Here is a 20,130-nt window from a genome sequence, read left to right as displayed (position 1 = left end):
AGTCACAAATAAAGTCCCACACAACACCTTTATTTAATCCTACCAAAGGAAAAGACATCATTTAAGACTTTCAAGACCTCTTTAGAATATTAAATGTAAGACTTTATTAATACCTTGAAGGCCCACTTTGGCTCAACAGACATAGACCAACATATTAGGATTTTTTTATAGAAATATGAGAAGATTAGTTCTAAGTGAAAGTCTCCTGGAGTTTCCTGTTAGGAATGAGTGTGAAGAGAGTTAAGCATCCTGCGGGCACTGACAGAGCTGTGTGAGTGTGGAGCAGCACGGCTGCAGCCAGGGCTTCCACATCACATTCCCCGGCGATATCTGGCTCTCCACCGGCTCCACCGACTTGCGATGTGTCTCGGCTGCCGCCTCCATTGTAGCCAGGACGGCGTGGAAGGCCGGCTCAGTGTCGGGAGTCAGTGGCGTCGTCTCCGACGGGTCCCTGAACACGTCGAAGAGCAGCGGAGGGTCGTGGTACGTCACGTAGCCCGGCGTGCAGAAGCAGACGTGCGTGTGGAAACACGCCGTCTCGTTCTCTGGGTAGAAGTTTGGGGTGAAGAAAAAGGCTTTCCACACCGAGCTGCCTGCAGAAAACAGCAAGGAAACATCACACATAAAGTCAATAGATACTAAACAGGATGGAAAGGAGCAACAAAAACATTGAAAAAAGCATCAGAAAAAAAAACCCGTCAAAAATCTCAAAAAAGCAACACGTGCCTAAAAAAAGCTATGAAAAAAAAAAAATGAGCATTGAAAAATAGCGCATAAAAATGCATAAACAACCCTGACAAAAACATCAGAAGAAGCAACAAAAGTGCCAAACATTTTGCAAAAGCTCTAAAAAGTAGCAAAAAAGCTCCCAAACCCATGGGGAACGGGTATGGAACGGGTTGCTTTCTATTAGTGAAGCTTCATGAAGCGTGTGCTTCATTTTCTAAGCCCACTAGATGGCGCTCTCGGTTTAACCAAGAAGGCCCAACTCACTTTGCTTTCAACCCATTGTTGGACAGAGAAAGCCATCTAGTGGCTAAATGTTAAAGTGATGGTATGGCTCTATAGATGGATATTTGGATAAATGTGACTGGGTGATTGTTTGGACTTACTGTTTTTGGGATGCCATCTGACTGCGTTCAAGTAGGCGTTGCAGTAATGGAAGAGAAACTCGTGGTTGGAACGATCAACTGTCCCCTGAAGCAGATCCATGAGGTCCTGACCGTCTATCTGCCTGCAGACCAGAGGACAGGGAGGAAACATTAAAACCACCTCTGCATTACATTATTATATTATTATCTTATACTATTAGTATTATTAAAGACTTAATAATAGATTAAAAATAATGCACATAGCATCAGGGACGTTGTTTGTGGACTGACGTTTCACAGCCAGGAGTCTCACCTTTGACTTTTTTTAATTCAATCTTTTTTACTTCAGAGACTGGAAAAAGCGCAGGGGAGGTTGGAAAAGTGACAAAAGACAAAAAAACAAAAAGCGACCAAAAACAAGTGACAAAAAAGTTGGAAAATACAGGCAAAGGTACAAAAAACCCAAATCCAATCAGAAAACAAGTTCTAGTGAGACAGAGAGACAACGTGGTTCTGCTGGAAATGAGAGAATGCAGCTTTAACCCTTGGGTTGTCTTCACAACTTCTTCTCTGGGTCAAAATTTAAAATTCGAAAACGTCTTTAGACACTTTTGTCGCTTTTCCTCTGATGTTTGTCACTTTCATCCATGTTTTTTTTCTCACTTTTAAAATGAGTCAAATTTGATCCAAGGACAACACAAGGGTTAAGGAGCTTCAGTGTTGGCTTCAATTTTCAGGCACGAAAGTTGCTGCTATCTATCTATCTATCTATCTATCTATCTATCTATCTATCCCTGCAGAGATTTCAGGCTGCGTTTGTTTCTGACGGACATGTCAAAGCCTGACCTGTCCTGTGGGACTGTCGCTCCGCTCAGCTGCACCACCGTTGGAAACAGGTCCATGTTGCTGGTGGGCTCGTCTATCTGTCTGCCGCTGGGGATGTTCCCCGGCCAGCGCAGGATTCCCGGGACCCGGATCCCGCCCTCAAAATTTGTGGACTTCCCTGCTGCTCAGAGGAGAGAATTGAAAGTCTTTAAAAAGCAGAACTCTGCATGTCTGGTCTCCAAACAGCAAAACAAAAAGCAACTGAGAATCAATCAGAGAAATAAACGTCAGACTTGTTAGTCTGACATTTATTTCTCTGATTGACTGAGGGAAGCTGTTCGGCTGCACACACTGCCAGGAAACACAGAGCTGGTTTAAAATCACACAAGTATCCTTTAAGTGCTACAGAGATTGGTTTTCCTGGAGTGGTGTAATTATATACAAAGTCAATTCAAAGACGGGAGCAGACACACATTTGCATTGGCCGACCACACGGATTTTTCTTTGGAAGAGTCAAAAAGGGTGTCCTCGCACTAGGTGCTGTAAAACCGCATCCGAGCAGGTTTGCCACCAAAGTCCCATTGGTTTGACTAGTGTGATCGCTCCGTACCGAGCCCTGGCACCATTAAAAAAAGAGGCGGGCCGGGGCTCAGTTCGCTTGGTCTCGCTAAACGTGCCTGGGCCTGGTTGTTACCTTACAGAAGAATGTAACGATGTATACAGAGACTGTCCTCCATCACAAAACGGATCAGAGTCTTCCCAAACCAGAAACCCTGGATGACAAGTGAAGTGCGGCTCCTTATCAGGGACCACAACCCAGCATTCAGTAGGGCTGGGTATCGTTCAAAATCTTTCAATCCGGTGCCAATTTCGATACCTCAGTTTCGATGCCGGTTCCTAATGATACTTTTTTCAATACCATATGTTTTAAAATCCATTTCAACATCAACAAAAATACATTAAACACAAAGCTTTTATTTTCCACCTTAATTGTGAATCAAAAGAGTTATCAAAATTGAAAAAATTCTGGTAAAACTGCTCACTCAGAGTAACATTAATAAAAGTGCATTGCTTTGCAAGCTCAGCCTGTCAGTCAGTCATCAGGGCAGAGAAACCACCGTTGTTGCTTGTCTAAGAGGAAGTGTAACGTCAACAGCACCGCGACCACTTTCGGCTCACCATTAATATCATATCGCAGCAAACGCTGTCTGCGTGAAGTTATGAAAAACACTAACCACACTTGAAACCAACCGTGACTCTGTGACTTCAACAAAACTGCAGACAGTTTACTCCGTCCGCACCGCTCCGTGTGTGTGTGTGTGTGTGTGTGTGTGTGTGTGTGTTTCGGTCGGAGCTCCGCTCTGTGTCAATATGCAGAGAGGACAGATAAGCTTGCGCTTACGTGCTCAGGCGCTTTTGGAACCGAAATTTGGCACCGAAAGATAAAGAATTTTTCAATACCATAAAAGTATCGACGTTCGGTACCCAGCCCTAGCATTCAGGTCAGGAGACAGGGCACAGTACAGCGCAGCCAGAGCTAACCTAAAGAAGTGCATTAGGGCTGCTAAGGTAGCATACAAAAGGAAAATAGAGGGATACATCATGGACATGGACAACAACCCACGTCAAGTGTGGGGAGGGATTACAACACGTCTCCAACTACAAGGGCCACAACATCACATCTACCTCCCCTGATGCTACAGTGGCAGAGGAATTAAACAGCTTATTAGCCCGGTTTGAGGTGAATGGACAATCAGCACCTCCCCCAGCCTTCACCAACACCTCGCTATCCCTCCAGGAACATCAGGTGAGGAGAGTACTGAGGGAAGTGAACCAGAGGAAGGCGGCTGGACCCGACTGAGTACCAGGGAAAGTACTTAGGGCCTGTGCAGACCAACTAATGGGGATTCTCACGGAGATCTTCAACATCTCCCTGACCCAAGCAATCGTCCCATCCTGCTGGAAATCCGCCATCATCAATTCAATTCAATTTTATTTATAGTATCAAACAGAGTTATCTCGAGACACTTTACAAATAGAGTAGGTCTAGACCACACTCTATAATTTACAAAGCCCCAACAATTACAGTAATTCCCTCAAGAGCAAGCATTAGCAGTGGCTATTGCGACAGTGGCGAGGAAAAACTCCTTTTAGGAAGAAACCTCGGCAGACCCAGACTCTTGGTAGGCGGTGTCTGACGGGCCGGTTGGGGGTGTGATGGCGATAATAGTCACATTAAAGATAATGGAACAGTGACTTCGAAGGTAGTCGTTGTAGTTCATGTCATAGCAGGGCACATCATGTCATACTGAGTAGTGCAGTCTCCTATACCGGATCCTGACTACTCTGTGCGTATGAACATCACAGCAGGGCGTTGCGGGATGAAACGTGGCGCTGCAGAGCATGGGTGGATGCGGTGGACGCAGCAGGACACGGCTGGACATTGCACATAAGGACTAAGTAAACTCCCCAGAGCTAGGTTAGTAACAAGCAGTTCTGGGACAGGATGCATACAAAAGGAAACAAATGAAAACATTGATGAGAGGCTGTACTGGCCTGCCTCCCTCTACTCTCACTATATTATTGATTATATGATAAACAAATCTGATGACTACGAAGAGAAGCAGGTGGGCCGGGTTAGGCAGACGCTGCAACTCCTCACTCCTTAACTATAAGCTTTATCAAAGAGGAGAGTTTTCAGTTTACTCTTAAATGTGGTGATGGTGTCTGCCCCCCGAACCCAGACTGGGAGCTGGTTCCACAGGAAAGGAGCCTGGTAGCTGAAGGCTCTGGCTCCCATTCTACTTTTAGAGACTCTAGGAACCACAAGTAGCTCTGCATTCTGGGAGCGCAGTGCTCTAGTGGGACAATAAGGTACCAAGAGCTGTTCTAGATAGGATGGTGCTTGACCATTTAGGGCTTTGTAGGTCAGGAGGAGGACTTTAAAGTCAATCCTGAATTTTACAGGAAGCCAATGCAGAGAAGCTAATACGGGAGAAATATGATCTCTTTTCTTAGTTCTTGTCAGAACACGCGCTGCAGCATTCTGGATCAGCTGGAGAGTCTTAAGGGACTTATTTGAGCAACCTGACAGTAGGGAATTACAATAGTCCAGCCTGGAAGTAACGAATGCATGGACTAGTTTTTCAGCATCGTTTTGAGACAGGATATTCCTAATTTTGGCAATGTTACGAAGATGAAAAAAGGCTGTTCTCGATGTTTGTTTTAGATGGGCGTTAAAGGATATATCCTGATCAAAAATAACTCCTAGATTTCTGACAGTAGTGCTGGAGGCCAGGACAACACCATCCATAGTAGCTATATCTTTAGATAATGAAGTTCGGAGGTGTTTAGGGCCCAGCACAATAACTTCAGTTTTGTTACAGTTTAACATCAGAAAATTATAGGTCATCCAGGATTTTATATCTTTAATACATGCTTGAAGTTTAGCTAACTGACTGGTTTCGTCTGGTTTGATTGATAAGTATAATTGGGTGTCGTCCGCATAGCAGTGATAGTTAATTGAGTGTTTCCTAATGATATTACCAAGAGGAAGCATGTATAAGGAGAATAGAATTGGTCCAAGCACTGAGCCTTGTGGAACGCCATGGTTAACTTTTGCGTACTTAGAGGATTTATCATTAACAAATTGAGATCAATCAGAGAAATAGGACTTAAACCAGCTTAGTGCGATTCCTTTAATTCCGACTAAGTGTTCTAATCTCTGTAACAGGATTGTATGGTCAATAGTGTCAAAAGCAGCACTAAGATCTAGTAAAACAAGTATGGAGACAAGTCCTTTGTCTGCAGCAGTTAGAACGTCGTTAGTAATTTTCACCAGTGCTGTCTCTGTGCTATGACTCTTTCTAAATCCTGATTGAAAGTCTTCAAACAAACTGTTGCTATGGAGAAAATCACATAACTGATTAGCAACTACATTCTGAAGGATCTTGGAGAGAAAGGGAAGGTTAGATATAGGTCTATAGTTTGCTAAGACCTCAGGATCGAGGGTGGGTTTTTTCAGAAGAGGTTTTATCACAGCTACTTTAAATGACTGCGGTACATAACCTGTTAATAGAGACCTATTGATCATATCTAGTAATGAAGTGTTAAACACGGGTAGCGCTTCTTTGAGTAGTCTCGTTGGGATGGGGTCTAAGAGACAGGTAGATGGCTTAGCTGAGGATATCTTTAACATTAACTGTTGAAGGTCTATAGGATAAAAGCAGTCTAAGTATATGTCAGGTCTAGTCGTTCTTTCTAGCAGTCCTGCGTTGAAAGGTGAACCGTTAGAAGTTGAGGGCAAAAGGTGATTAATTTTATCTCTAATTGTTAGGATTTTATCATTAAAGAAGCTCATGAAGTCGTCACTACTCAGAGCTAGAGGAATAGATGGCTCAGTGGAGCTCTGACTCTCTGTCAGCCTGGCTACAGTGCTGAAAAGAAACCTTGGGTTGTTCTTGTTTTCTTCTATTAATGATGAGTAATAGCCTGATCTGGTATTTCTGAGGGTCTTCCTGTAGGTTTTCAGACTGTCTTGCCAGTCCAAACGAGACTCTTCCAGTTTGGTGGAACGCCAGTTACTTTCAAGTTTTCGCGAGTTTTGCTTTAATTTACGAGTTTGGGAGTTATACCAAGGTGCTAGTTTCCTTTGCTTCATCATCTTCTTTTTGAGGGGAGCAACAGAGTCTAAAGTAGTCCGTAGGCAGGCCGTAACACCATCTACACAATTGTCGATTTGAGAGGGACTAAAGTTTACATAAAGGTCCTCTGTTGTATTAAAACAAGGTAATGAGTTTAGTGCTGTTGGAATGTCTTCCTTAAATTTAGCTATAGCACTGTCAGATAGGCATCTAGTATAGAAGCTTTTATCTAATTTCGTATAATCTGGTATTAAGAATTCGAAAGTAATTAAGAAGTGGTCTGATAATAAAGGATTTTGCGGGAATACTAATACATCTTCAATTTTGATACCATATGCCAGCACGAGGTCGAGGGTGTGGTTAAAACAGTGCGTGGCCTCATGCACACTCTGACTGAAGCCAATAGAATCTATTAGTGAGTTGAAAGCAGTACTAAGGCTATCATTGTCAACGTCCACATGGATATTAAAATCACCTACAATAAGTACTTTGTCTGATTTTAGGACTACATATGATAAAAACTGAGAATTCAGATAAAAATTCAGAATACGGACCTGGAGCTCGGTAGACAACAACAAATATAATTGACTGTACTGATTTCCGTGTTTGATGTTGAAGATTAAGAACAAGGCTTTCAAAAGAGTTATAATTTAGTTTGGGTTTAGGGTTAATTAACAGGCTTGAATCAAATATGGCTGCAACTCCCCCTCCTCAGCCTGAGCCTCTGTCAGTACCCGATCCGTTCCACCTGCACAATCCGTTCTGCGCATGTGCAAGATGACACGTATGCCATGACGTAGGCGCAGATGATAATGCTGCGTTCATTCCACCACCACCTTGGAATAACGGCACCGCTTCCACCTGCACGATCCGTTCTGCGCATGCGCAAGATGTTCACACGCTAGCCTCCAGCTAACGTTAGTTAGCTAATAGCTAATTCGGCGGACCGCTAGGTGATTATAGCGGTAGCTAACGGTTAATTCGGCGGACCGCTAGGTGATTATAGCGGTCTGCCGTTAGCCTCCACTGGGAAGCTAACGTTAGTTTAGCTAACAGCTAATTCGGCTAACCGCTAGCTGAGACAGCATGTAAACTTTAAAAGACCCTCAAAATAAAACTTGAAAATAAACGTTAACATATATAACAGCTGTTACGTCAGTTCTACTTTACTTGTGCTCATTTAAAATACAATCACTCAATACTTGTCTTTATTGTTATTACTGTAAAGTCTTAATGTAGCTGTAGCTGCTTTTCCCATTAAGTTTGACTTAACATTATTTTAGACTGAATCTAGCTGCAGAAACAACGTAACCAGTGGGGCGGTGCCTGTTATTTCGAGGTGGCATGAACGCAGCATTATCATCTGCGCCTACGTCATGGCATACGTGTCATCTTGCACATGCGCAGAACGGATTGTGCAGGTGGAACGGATCGGGTACTGACAGCCTCTAGGAATTTGAGTATTAATATGACTGGGAGGAGTGGCTTCATTTAGACTAACATATTCTTCATGGCCCAGCCAGGTTTCAGTAAGACAGAATAGATGAATTTGATTATCAGATATCAATTTTTTTACTAGTACTGCTTTAGAAGACAGAGATCTGATATTTAGTAATCCACATCTTATTTTCCTATCCTGTTCTATCATTGCAGTGGTAGTTTTAATTCCAATTAGGTTGTTAAGTATTGCCCCTCTCTTGGTTACCTTTGATCTAACTGATCTGAGTCGAGGAACAGACAGTCTCATTTTTTAGGACAGGCTGTGGCTGACGTGAACTGGATGCTAAATTGACTATGTTTGCAGTCAACTTCTTATTACTTAGGGTATTCACCACTTTGTATGGTCTGTTGTTGATTATAATAATTGGAATAGTACTAGTACTACATGTTACTGGAATAGTACTAGTACTACATGTTACCCTGCAGAAAACATTTTCAGATTCATCCCAGTTCCAAAAACATCAGCTCATAAAAGCCTCAACGACTTTAGGCCCATCGCACTCACATCAGTGGTGATGATGAAGTGCCTGGAAAGGCTGGTTGCCCAGCACATCAAGGCCTACCTCCCACCATCATTTGACCCTCACCAGTTTGCCTACAGGGCAAACCGCTCTACTGAAGATGCCATCACCACTACCCTCCCCTCAACGCTGAGCCACCTCGAACACCCAGGTAGCTATGCAAGACTTCTCTTCATAGATTTTAGCTCAGCCTTCAACACAATAATCCTGGACATTCTGATTAAAAAAAACTCTCGGGCTTACACCACCCCCTCCACCTGCACTTGGATTAAAGACTTCCTCTCCAACAGACCACAACAAGTGAGACTCGGCCACCATCTTTCCTCCCCCCTTACACTCGGCACTGGCTCTCCCCAAGGCTGTGTGTTGAGCAGAAGCTGCCGGTGTCCTTCTACCACTCAATCATTGAAAGTGTACTCACTTCTTGCATCACAGCATGGTATGCGGGGTGTTCGGCAGCAGACAGGAAGGCTCTGCAGAGGGTCATAGGCACAGCCCAAAAGACCATAGGCTGCCCTCTGCCCTCCCTGGAAGAGTTCGCCAACTCCCGCTGCCTCAACAGAACCAGATCCATTCTCAAAGACTCTGCCCACCCTGCTCACCACCTGTTCAACCTGCTTCCCTCTGGCAGGCGATATAGGTCAATGAAAGCACGCACCGCCAGACTAACAAACCGCTTTTTCCCCTGGGCCATACGTTCACTGAACAAACCCTGTGCAATAATGGCCATGTCCCACCCCAACCCATCTCGCATCCCGTGCCATGACCAATCACACTACCTCATCTGTGAGCTTTCTTCTCATGCTGAAACCTGCTGCTATCTTATACATAGTATGTGTGCAGGAGGGTGTGTGTTGTCTGGGAGGGATGTATATGTGTGCGGGAGAGAGAAAAGAGAGTGGAATGTATGTAGGGGATGGGGGGTGTTTGTTACATATTTTATTAATTATTTATCTTTTGTTTTTTAAACACTGATCTGGAGTGGCACTTTGAATTCCGTTGTTTTAATACACTGTATTCACGCAATGACAAACACAGCTTGATTTGATTTGTAAGCGTGCTCTGGCCCTGAATGTAATGATTGCAGTGGGAGTGCAGGCTCAGAGGTAATCCCTGTACCTTTATATATTCCATTCCATCCTCTGTGGACTTCTCCTTTGGCCGAGATCTCCTCCAGATGAGCGCCCTGGTCTGACGTCAGGTAAACCAGAGTGTTTTCACTCAGTCGGAGTCTGTCCAGAGTCTGCACGATCTCACCTGAGAACAGACATAATATACACAGAGCGTGCAAGTGTTTGGACACAATCTCTTCTTTTCTTTGGAACTCTGCTGAAACTGAAATGAAACGATGACTGAGTTTTAGGGATCTAACGGTACACTCAACTCACAATTCGATTCACAATTTCTCAGGATTATTTTAACAGAAGCAAATAGATTTTAGAGGAGAAGACTATGCTGAAATCATATTTCAAGGTTTTTGGGATCCAAGTCAAGTGGTCGCCAAAAGGTGAAATCCATGTGTAACATCATAAATAAAATTAAATTCAAAAGTGTTACCGTAGTTATAATTTGGAGGATGATGATTTATGTACCTTTTTCCCCCCTCATCTTTTCTTTCGTCTGTATGGTTATGTACCATTCTTTCTAAGGGTAACCTTGGGTGTGCAACCTGTATTAATTGAAGAATAAAATAAAAGAGCAGGGGGAATGACAGGGGGAAACGCCAAAGCAGGGGGAATGAGAGTGGGAAACGCCAGAGCAGGGGGAATGAGAGGGGGAAACACCAGAGCAGGGGGAATGAGAGGGGGAAACGCCAGAGCAGGGGGAATGAGAGGGGGAAACGCCAGAGCAGGGGGAATGAGAGGGGGAAATGCCAGAGCAGGGGGAATGAGAGGGGGAAACACCAGAGAAGGGGGGAATGAGAGGGGAAACGTAGCAGAAGATATTCCTTATTAAATCAAACGTAGCGGTGGAGATGGAGCCTTCGAGCCACAGCCAGAGACAGGAAGTCATTTATAGTCCGTTATGTCGTTTTGTTTGATTGGTTGTGAAATCACAGAAACCCAGAACACCACCAGGCTCCGCCGACATACCTACACTCCAGTCCACCTCGTGGACGGCGTCTCCGTAGATACCGTGGCGGCTCGTTCCTCTGAACGCCGCTGAAGCAAACATGGCCGTGTGCACCTGGAGGAAAGAGAAGAACAGCAGGAAAGGCCTCGCCGAGTTCCTGCAGAAACAGAAGATAGTGATTTATCACCAGCATGAAAAGAAATCAATAAACCTTTTCTTTAAAGGGCGAGGCCATTGTTTGTAGTTTGAGGTTTTTATATCATCCTGTAGCTTCTCAGTAAAGTGTGTCTGATGGATTCATTCCTCCTCCTCCTCCTCCTCCTCCTCCTCGCTGCAAAGTACACAGATGCAAAAGACCCAGAAACACTGACCAATCAGAGCAGACTGGGCTTGTCTTTCGGGAAGGGGGGGCTTAAAGAAACAGAGCGTTTCAGACAGAGGGTGAATATATTCAGATAGAGGAGAAAAATAATGACTTTTTAACATTAAAGCATGTTAACATGTTCTAGTAGAAACCCAAAACACAAGTATGAACCTGAAAATGAGCATGATATGGGACCTTCAAACCAATCCCAGTATTCCGTACGTAAAAAGGTCACAGTATCCAGTATGTACTTCTCTATGAAGTCTAAAAAGGTCACAGTATTCAGTATGTACTTCTCTATGAAGTCTAAAAAGGTCACAGTATTCAGTATGTACTTCTCTATGAAGTCTAAAAAGGTCACAGTATTCAGTATGTACTTCTCTATGAAGTCTAAAAAGGTCATAGTATTCAGTATGTACTTCTCTATGAAGTCTAAAAAGGTCATAGTATTCAGTATGTACTTCTCTATGAAGTCTAAAAAGGTCACAGTATTCAGTATGTACTTCTCTATGAAGTCCACGGCCTCCTGAGTCATCCTCTGCGTCAGGTTTTCAGACGTAAACGGCTGCTCCACAACTCTGTGGTCCCTCATGAGAACACAGTTGATGTACGGCATGATCACGATGAGCGCCGCTATCAGACCTGCGGCTGCAGCCGCCAGGGTCAGCAGGCTCAGAAGCAGCCATCGGCGGAGGGCGAAAACGCCGCCGTAGTGGAGTACAGCCGCAGTGAGGCAGACGATGCCCAGCGTCCTGTACGGTAAATACTTATAGATCATGAAGACGGTGCCGTGTCCCGCCTGGCAGTCCCGCAGGTTGGTCAGCGGGATCCCAAAGAAGTAGCTGAAGCCGTGGACGCTGGGGTGGTGGCAGTGATCCTCGCTGCTCTCACAGTTCAGTCCCAGGTGCCATTTTCCTGGGAGAGAGAAGACATTTGATTTAAAAAAAATAATAATAAAAAAAAAAAAAAGATACTGAAAGTATTGAAAGAGAAAAAAAACATGAAAACTGAGGCAAGAAAATGTTATTTTAAAAGGGCACTAGGTTTTATTTTTTTCTCAACCTGGACCCTTTTTCCCCCCCAAGCATTGGTGTCTAAGTGACTGATTGGTCCAGTATTAAGCAAGAAACAAGCCGCAATATAAAGTTAAGGTGACAGTGACACTTAAAGTGATGGTTCGGAGTAATTTCACCCTAGGGTCCTTTGCACCATGACCTCGAAGACACCCTCAGAAGCTTTTACCTGTTCGTCGATTAGCGTGAGTAAGCGTTAGTCGCTGAGTAAGCTTAGCGGGGCTGGGATCGACGTTTGAAGTCTGTATGACCTCACTTATCGTCCGAATGATACCAAATGTCTACAGTAGTATATATAGGTTATGTACTCATAAAACGATGGATTGGAAAGAGTTTGTCCGACCAGAAGGTTATGTATATAACACTTGCCACTTGCAGCCTTCTTGCTTCTCTGCTGTTGTTGTTTGATGCTGAATAAGACGAGTGCTTAGGGACCGTCTACAAATAACAACACCGAAAAGAGATGCAACAAAAATATTTTTTAATTTAACTTATTTTTTAAAGTAAGTGCTGTAGAATAACTAGCAGGAGACAAGTTATAATAGAGGTAAGTTTGGAGACATTACCTTATTTAATCATTAAATTAATAAATATTTTTGTTGCATCTCTTTTCGGTGTTGTAATTTCTAGATGTCCCTAAGCACTCGTCTTACAGCAGCAACAACAACAGCAGAGAGCAGAAGCCAGCAGGCAAGTGTTATTTACATAAACTTCTGGTGTACTTACAAACTTTCCAATCCATCGTTTTATGAGTACATAACCTATATGTACTACTGTAGACATTTGGTATCATTTCGGGCATTATTAGTGGGGTCATTTACGAGATACAAACGTGGGTCCGTTAGCCCCTGCGCTAATCTATTCAGCTGATAACACTACTCTACGCTAACTCTCCCAATGTTAGACCCAGGTGAAAAAGCTTCTGGGGTGTTTGGCTCGAGGTCATGGTGCAAAGGACCCTAGGGTGAAATTACTCCGAACCATCACTTTAATAAGCTATAAAAAAAAAATCACCAAAAACAATGATAAAATGAGTCAGAAAACGCGACAACAGTAAGACATTTGATAAAAGAAATGGAAAACAAAGTATGTGTATGAATGTAAAGTTACTCAGCAATTGCAGACCATCAGTTAGCATCCACTAAAAGTTCTGTTTTTGCCGCTGACAGACTCAGATTATTATTTTAAGTGTTGACAATAACACTTAAGCGTATAAAATTCACAAAAAAAATCCTTGAAAAAAAAAAAGCACCAAAAGCTTAGAAAAAAAAGGGTCAGAAAAAGTGAATAAACGGCAAAAACTGGAAAAAAAAATATGTATGTAACAATATTGATATCACAACATAAAATACAATAACATAATCCATGTCCTTGATCCTTAACATTAGAGTGAAGAATTTTACAAAGTCCATGCATTGTGAACAGAGTAAAAGCCTAAAGAAATCAACTGATAGAGCACATAATGAAAGACAGCGCCTGTGTCCGCTTTTTACACACCAAGTGTAAATGCAGTTGAGAGCCACACTTGTATTATTTGGGATATGTGTACCGATGAGAGCTGTCTCGTAGCCCTGCTGTTTGGCAATCTTAGCAAAGGTCACCTCCTGGCTGGGGAGTCCTCCAGACGCAGCGATGAATGTAAAGACACAGTTTCTGCCATCACCCGCTATACCTGTTGTTAGAGAGGAAACTAAATATTATAAACCACACAACACTTTAGGGTTCATTTGAAAATCACATAGCGTGTGATTTTCAAAAACTCTTTTGCAAAAAAGATTGTTTTTGTCTTTTGTAATTGAAATGTTACTGTCTATTTGCTGAAATGCATGCTGTGCACTCGGCCACACTGACAACAAGGGTCTCCCTCAATGGGCCCTGAGTTTTAAAGAAAGGTTTAACAGTGTTTAACAGTTGTATTATCCGACATCGTAGCCTGCAGACTAGTCTAGATCCACAACGTTTTATTTCCTGGATTGTTCAGGTGCCGCACGAAGATTTCGCTGATATCTGTCCCCTTCCTCTTTCTCTGTGTTGGCGTTCTAACCTCCGGTGGATTTGTGAGGACTATGGTTAACTGCTCCTCAGATCTCTGCAGGGTAAATCCAGACAGCTAGCTAGACTATCTGTCCGATCTGAGTTTTCTGTTGCACGACTAAAACTACTTTTGAGTGTATGTGTGTGTGTGTGTGTGTGTGTGTGTGTGTGTGTGTCTTTAAACTGGCCTGATCGTATCGGGTATCGTCCGGTGAGAAACGCCGCCCTGCTGGGAGAGCAGAGGCTGGCTGCAGCGATGTGGTGCGTCAGCTTCACCCCCTCCTGCGCCAACTGGTCAATGTTGGGGGTCCTGCAAAATCACAATTCATCCACAGATCTAAGAAATCAGCCAGTAGAGGCTGAAAGAGCCTCGAGAACCAAACATGATCACCACTGAGAGACCAAGGAACCAATGGCCTTACTGTGGGGCTCCTGATTATACCCTGCAGGGAATAATCTCACTCTGACTGACTGACAGACACACACACACACACAAAATAATAGTGGAATGCAACTCAACAAATCAATGCCTTTTGTCTTAACACCAAGTCTGTGTGTCCCTGTCAGGATTCAAGGCTGGCCATCATGCCTACTGCATGCCTAAATGTGAAACCTGCAAGAATGCTCCATTGCGCTCAAGGCCCAAACTTTCATCCGAAGATGTGGTATAAAAAATAAATCAATTCAACCTCAACTTGTGTCAATCACATTCAGAGGTGGAAAGAGTACAAACACGTTCTACTCAAGTACTATTCCTCTGATGAACTTTTACCTAAGTACAAGTAAAATAACCAGCATAAAAATCTACTCTAGTAAAAGTAAAAAGTAGCTAATTTAATATTTACTCAGAGTAAGAGTAAACCCAGGAGAAACACTGCACCGTAGCCGTCCAGCGCCACGTCTTTACCTCAGTGTTGTGTTGCCATAGCAACCCAGGTCTCCGATCCCCAGGTCGTCCACCATCATCAGGACAAAGTTAGGCCTCCTGCTCTCCTGAAGAGACACGCAGCTGAGGTCCAGGAGCAGCAGCAGCCACGCAGACTTCATATTGTCAGAGACAGAGAGACTCTCGAGGAGAAACAAGTAGTCAGATGCTTTACTGCAGTAAAAGTACTAACACTGTAAAAAGTCCTGCAGGGAAAAAGTTCCTTCAGTAAATGTCTATAAGTATCATCAGGGAAATGTAGTTAAAGTATTAAAAGTAAAGAACTCCCCTCCCATTTTAGAAAGTGGAAAGGATCCAAACAAACAGTTTACTAATAATAATGTATTTTTACTGAAGTGAAGTCTCAGAATAGGGCAAACCCTTTCACCACTGATGAAGTAGCAGCCTACAAACAGGACTCTGACCTAGACAGTATAACAGTTATTAGTATACAGGAACAGGACGACATGTTCTACTTGATCTGACATTTTGAGATCAAGGTTTAAGCAGTGGATGAAAAGTAACTAAATACTAAGGCTACAGTTACTCAAATACTGTACTTAAAGGATTGGGGGGGTCAACGTACTAAAAGTGCTGCTTTAAAATGACATTAAGGAAAGGATCCCTAAAGAGAGACTTAGTTAGAGTAAGATCCTTTTAGTTTAACATGAAACAGCCCCGAAATCACCATCACCAAACTCCACCAGACTCCATGTAAATAATCAGGACTTTTAGCGTGTATAGAGCCAGCATATCTCCACCAGACTCCATGTAAATAATCAGGACTTTTAGCGTGTATAGAGCCAGTATATCTCCACCAGACTCCATGTAAATAATCAGGACTTTTAGCATGTATAGAGCCAGCATATCTCCACCAGACTCCATGTAAATAATCAGGACTTTTAGTGTGTATAGAGCCAGCATATCTCCACCAGACTCCATGTAAATAATCAGAACTTTTAGTGTGTATAGAGCCAGCATATCTCCACCAGACTCCATGTAAATAATCAGGACTTTTAGTGTGTATAGAGCCAGAGGCCCGTTCTAGGAAGGAGGTTTAACATACGGAGTGTAACCCTGAAGTCTGAGTTGATTTACCCTGAGATGGGAAACTGAGTTTTTGATTCCAGAACAGCTGATTTGAGTTGGTTCAATCAACTCGGAGTATGTTCACTCAGGGTTACGCGCGTGCACAAAAGGCAGTATGAATGGAGCCCTGATTCTACGATTCACCATGGTAACAACCACAAACAAACGGGTCGGCGGAAATACTCATGCGCACAAACAGCGAGTTTGAACATTCATTTCGTTAAAAAAGCAAGACAGCGGCTGCTGCTGCAAGAGAGAGAATTGGTGTGGGAGAAAATTGCTGCTCGAGTCAATGCGTAAGCATTAACAGTGTATTAATTTCATATTTAATCACAGTTAACTTATATTAGGCTACTGGTGAAAACTGGAATTGGAATTGTGAAAAAGTAAACTATACTATTCCCATTCTGAGGCTGCAGCACCATGATCATTAACAGAATTATAAGTATAATCATTTATTTCTTTTTAATGGCTCTCACTGGTGTGTGTCCAGGGAACACGTTTAAAAAAAGTTTCAGAGCGATCACTTTTCTGACGGCTGCTGTTATAAAGAAAACTGCCGTTTGCAAAAAACAATGCGACACAGAATCTGCTGGGATGTTAAAGATGAACTGAAGTGAAATAATCTGCATTGATAATGTGTTGGTTATGACAAATAAAAATGAATTACACTAAAAATTTTAATTAAAAAAAATCAATATAGCTTTTTTTAAGCAACACAAAAATTACGTTTGTTAGTATTAGAACACTGACAATTTCGATGACGTCACTGGCATGGTAGGACCTGCGAAGGTATATAGGTTACAGTGCAGCATGGACATGAAAATGAGTAATTTTAATGGCATAGGTTACGCATTTGAGCCTGTGAGGGACAGGCCTGCAGTGTCTGACTACCACCACATGGAGGATGACCAGTCCATGGTTTCAGGCTCCACCTGCAGTACAGGACCGTGTGGGGGGAAGTGACTGGTGTGTGTGTGGGCGCTGCCGGAGCATGGACACTGCAACTGAATCCATCTGTGATTGGACGAATTCATCCAATGGGATCGCTTGTTAAGTTACCTGCACGCAAAATGTTAAAACCAAAATAAATAAAGTTTGAAAAAAGAAAAAAAAGTTCGCTGCACGTAGGAGAGTCACCCCAGGTTAACCTGAGGTTATTAACCCTAGATGCACGGAGGATTCACGAGTTTTGCCGTTTACGTTAGGCTAGTGTAGAGTTGGCAGATTTTTTCCTTGTGGTCGTTGATGGATATTACACAAATGGATACTGCACAGATACCTCTTACTAAGGAACTAGCAGCTTTTTCTGCGAGTTGAACTCCCTCTGCATCAACGATGTGCCCTGAGGCGGTGGACACCAGCTAGCTTCAGGGTGAGTAGAAAGGGACATTGGAGTCTGTTTACAGACCTGCTGTGGTTTAGTTAGCAGCTAGTAAACGCATTATTATTGATCTGTGATATCGTCGGAGTCAGGATTTATTCATACAGTCTATGGTCGGAGTGCTAGCTTGTGGAGTTTGACATAAGTGTTTCCAACGTGTTTAGCTGCTAGCCTTTTCCCTAGGTTGGAGCGTGTGGTATCTAGCTTGGTTTTATGACCCACTTTTTTAATGAACGGCCAAGTGTGTCAGTCTCAGTTTTGTTGAACGCTATTATTTGTGTGTGTAAGTGAATATGAACGTGTTTTGTGTATGTGACAACGTTACATCCAGCCCTTTGCCTAGTAGACTAGCTAGCATGCTGGATAACAGCTAAACATCCCTCTCTGTCCTCTGCCTGATGGGAGCGTTTCATCGCCCTGTCTCTGCGGCAGATAGCATCGCTGGTGTTGGTACTTGCCGTTGGTCTATCGGTCGGCCCTGTACTGTAGCCTGAAAAGTTGATCTTTGAGGGTATGGCCTCAGGTTTCAGTCTGTTGGACTTAACCCTCACCAGTGACCCTGTTGTATCAAATGTACAGCTCTCTAAACAGTCTGTCGCTAAAAAATGGTCGCTACAGACTCTAAATCCAGGGGCCGTCGGAGGGCTAGCCAGTTTTAAGGCAGCTAGCTATGAGTTGAGGACTGGCTTCCTTGTCAAAGGTAGCCTGTGGAAATGTATCATAACCCCAGCTGCCTTAGCCCTATAAAATTCATTACTGCAGCCAGGGGTAATGCAGTATGAACCCCCCTAAACCTGTTGGTTGCCGTTTCCTCAGCCATGTCCGTTAGCCTCTGACTGTTTACATTCCCCGGCTGCTTACCATGCCAGTGACGTAGCAGGTTGTGGAATTCCAACATGGCGGCGCCCATGTAACAACAACAACACTTTCAATGTACCATTTTACCCCTTTTAACAAATTCAGCCATTTTAATCATTGTACCAACGAGAAGAAATAAAATACATCTGTTATATCACCTTTAATCAAATTCCAGTTCAGTTCATCTTTAAAGCCTGTCCACGATGTTGAACTAGTGGAAGGATAAGGTATCTACATATCTAATAAGACTGTGATAGAATACACCTCTCAAATCGGTTATGTGGAAATGAAAAAACATCTATAGTCGGGACTCAATATCATCTCCCGACGTAAACTCTCTGAATTAATACAGCTTTTTCATCAACGGGATCGTCGACAAAAGGAGATGACATGTTTGAGAAAAAAGAAACATTTTGTCTGCCTAACAAACCAATACGTTTTTTTATTCATGCAGATAACAAACTGCATTAAAATGCGCCTGATACAGACTGAATGAATGAGGAAATGAGTTTCCCCTCCCTCTGAGAGGGAGGAGAATGAGAGAAACTCGAGGTTTCTTGAAGAAAACCTGCTCCCGACCAGGTTAGGTTCACAGACTCAGTTACTATAGTAACTGACTCCGAGGTTATAATAATCAGGACTTTTAGCGTGTATAGAGCCAGCATATCTCCACATGTAAATGGGTGAATTAAGGGTTGGAACAGTGGAAAGATAAACTATGAAAAGCCGTCTTGGTTCAAGTTTCTGTCCACTTTGAATAAAGTGTTTTACGATGATAAAAGTCGTGATTTACACTCAGTCTGGTGGGTGTGCAATTTCCACTAAATAAGTAACAGGACCTGAGTAACGTTAACCGTAATGAGCGGACGTAGAATAGTCTTTAAAAGCGATAACCGTAAAATGTCGGTAACCATTAACACGGAGAAGACAGGTGTTGACTTACCTTCGCTCCACATCGCCAACTATTCCAACTTTCCGGAACAGCGAGTTGCAAATCCCGTGATACGTCAAGTTTGAGTTGGTTATGTCAATCGAAGCTTCCGGTCTTAGGTTTCAAAATACAAGAAATAATATATGTTCTTATTCACAAGATATTTACAAACAGTAAGGCAATTACAATACTATATGTAGCATCCAGTCAATATTGAGAAGGCCAGAACTGATTGTTAAATTACTTTATTGCCGTCCGTGTCATCAACCAACGTAAGAGCTGGGTAAAACAAACAAACCACGCATTACCATCACATTTCAACAGTTACACAGCTCCTTACATTAGTTTCAATACGTTAGCATTATCAAATTATACATTTCACGATAAACATTTCAAGTAGCTCAAATACATTTCTCATTAACTCTACAAACCTTGTTCCCCAATTGACCGAAGCTAAACCTTGTAGTTTTAACTGTATTTCCGTGGCCTTTCACGGTTTTTGATCATGAACCTTTTCAGACTTCTTTCGTCTTCTTCGCAGTTTTTGTCAAGCTAATTTCCGTTACCATGCTTCCGGTTTCTGTGGTTACCAAAATAAAAGCTTGATACCGTAATAATAAAACATTGTAGTGTAGCTATAGTCAAAATAGTGCTTAACTACCCTGTTGGCCTTTACACTATAAATATGAATAAACAAATAAAAAAGGATTGACAGTTAATTGTTAGTTTCAAGATATTTTATTGGTCAGATCTTTTTCTTGTAACAGAGATATTTGGTACATTTGGATATTATTAATTTCAGGGATTTAACGGATGATG

The 20,130-nt window shown here is 42.7% G+C and overlaps 1 protein-coding gene across 3 annotated transcripts; it reads right to left on the bottom strand.

Annotated features, from left to right (window-relative positions):
* Window positions 1–9: 9 nt before the first annotated feature.
* On the bottom strand, window positions 10–19,869 carry sts (steroid sulfatase (microsomal), isozyme S). Of its 3 annotated transcripts, XM_039793138.1 has the most exons (12): window positions 19,743–19,869; window positions 19,556–19,590; window positions 19,324–19,425; window positions 15,032–15,190; window positions 14,313–14,434; window positions 13,640–13,762; window positions 11,521–11,932; window positions 10,674–10,810; window positions 9,700–9,837; window positions 1,938–2,097; window positions 1,113–1,234; window positions 10–593 (listed from the first exon to the last, which is right to left on the bottom strand). In XM_039793138.1, the coding sequence occupies exons 2-12, from the start codon at window positions 19,573–19,575 to the stop codon at window positions 241–243; spliced, it is 1,848 nt and encodes a 615-aa protein (XP_039649072.1). In that variant the 5' UTR covers window positions 19,576–19,590; window positions 19,743–19,869; the 3' UTR covers window positions 10–240. The 3 variants fall into 3 exon arrangements, with proteins under 3 accessions (XP_039649072.1, XP_039649074.1, XP_039649073.1); XM_039793140.1 differs by lacking the exon at window positions 19,556–19,590 and having other exon boundaries at window positions 15,032–15,192; window positions 19,743–19,862; XM_039793139.1 differs by lacking the exon at window positions 19,743–19,869 and having other exon boundaries at window positions 15,032–15,192; window positions 19,556–19,592.
* Window positions 19,870–20,130: the final 261 nt, after the last annotated feature.

The sequence above is a fragment of the Perca fluviatilis genome, chromosome 24 (assembly GCF_010015445.1).
Source record: "Perca fluviatilis chromosome 24, GENO_Pfluv_1.0, whole genome shotgun sequence".
In the NCBI taxonomy this organism is placed as follows: Eukaryota; Metazoa; Chordata; class Actinopteri; order Perciformes; family Percidae; genus Perca; species Perca fluviatilis.
The sequence above is the reverse complement of the archived record's forward strand: the minus strand, read 5'-3'. Positions and strand labels throughout refer to the sequence as shown.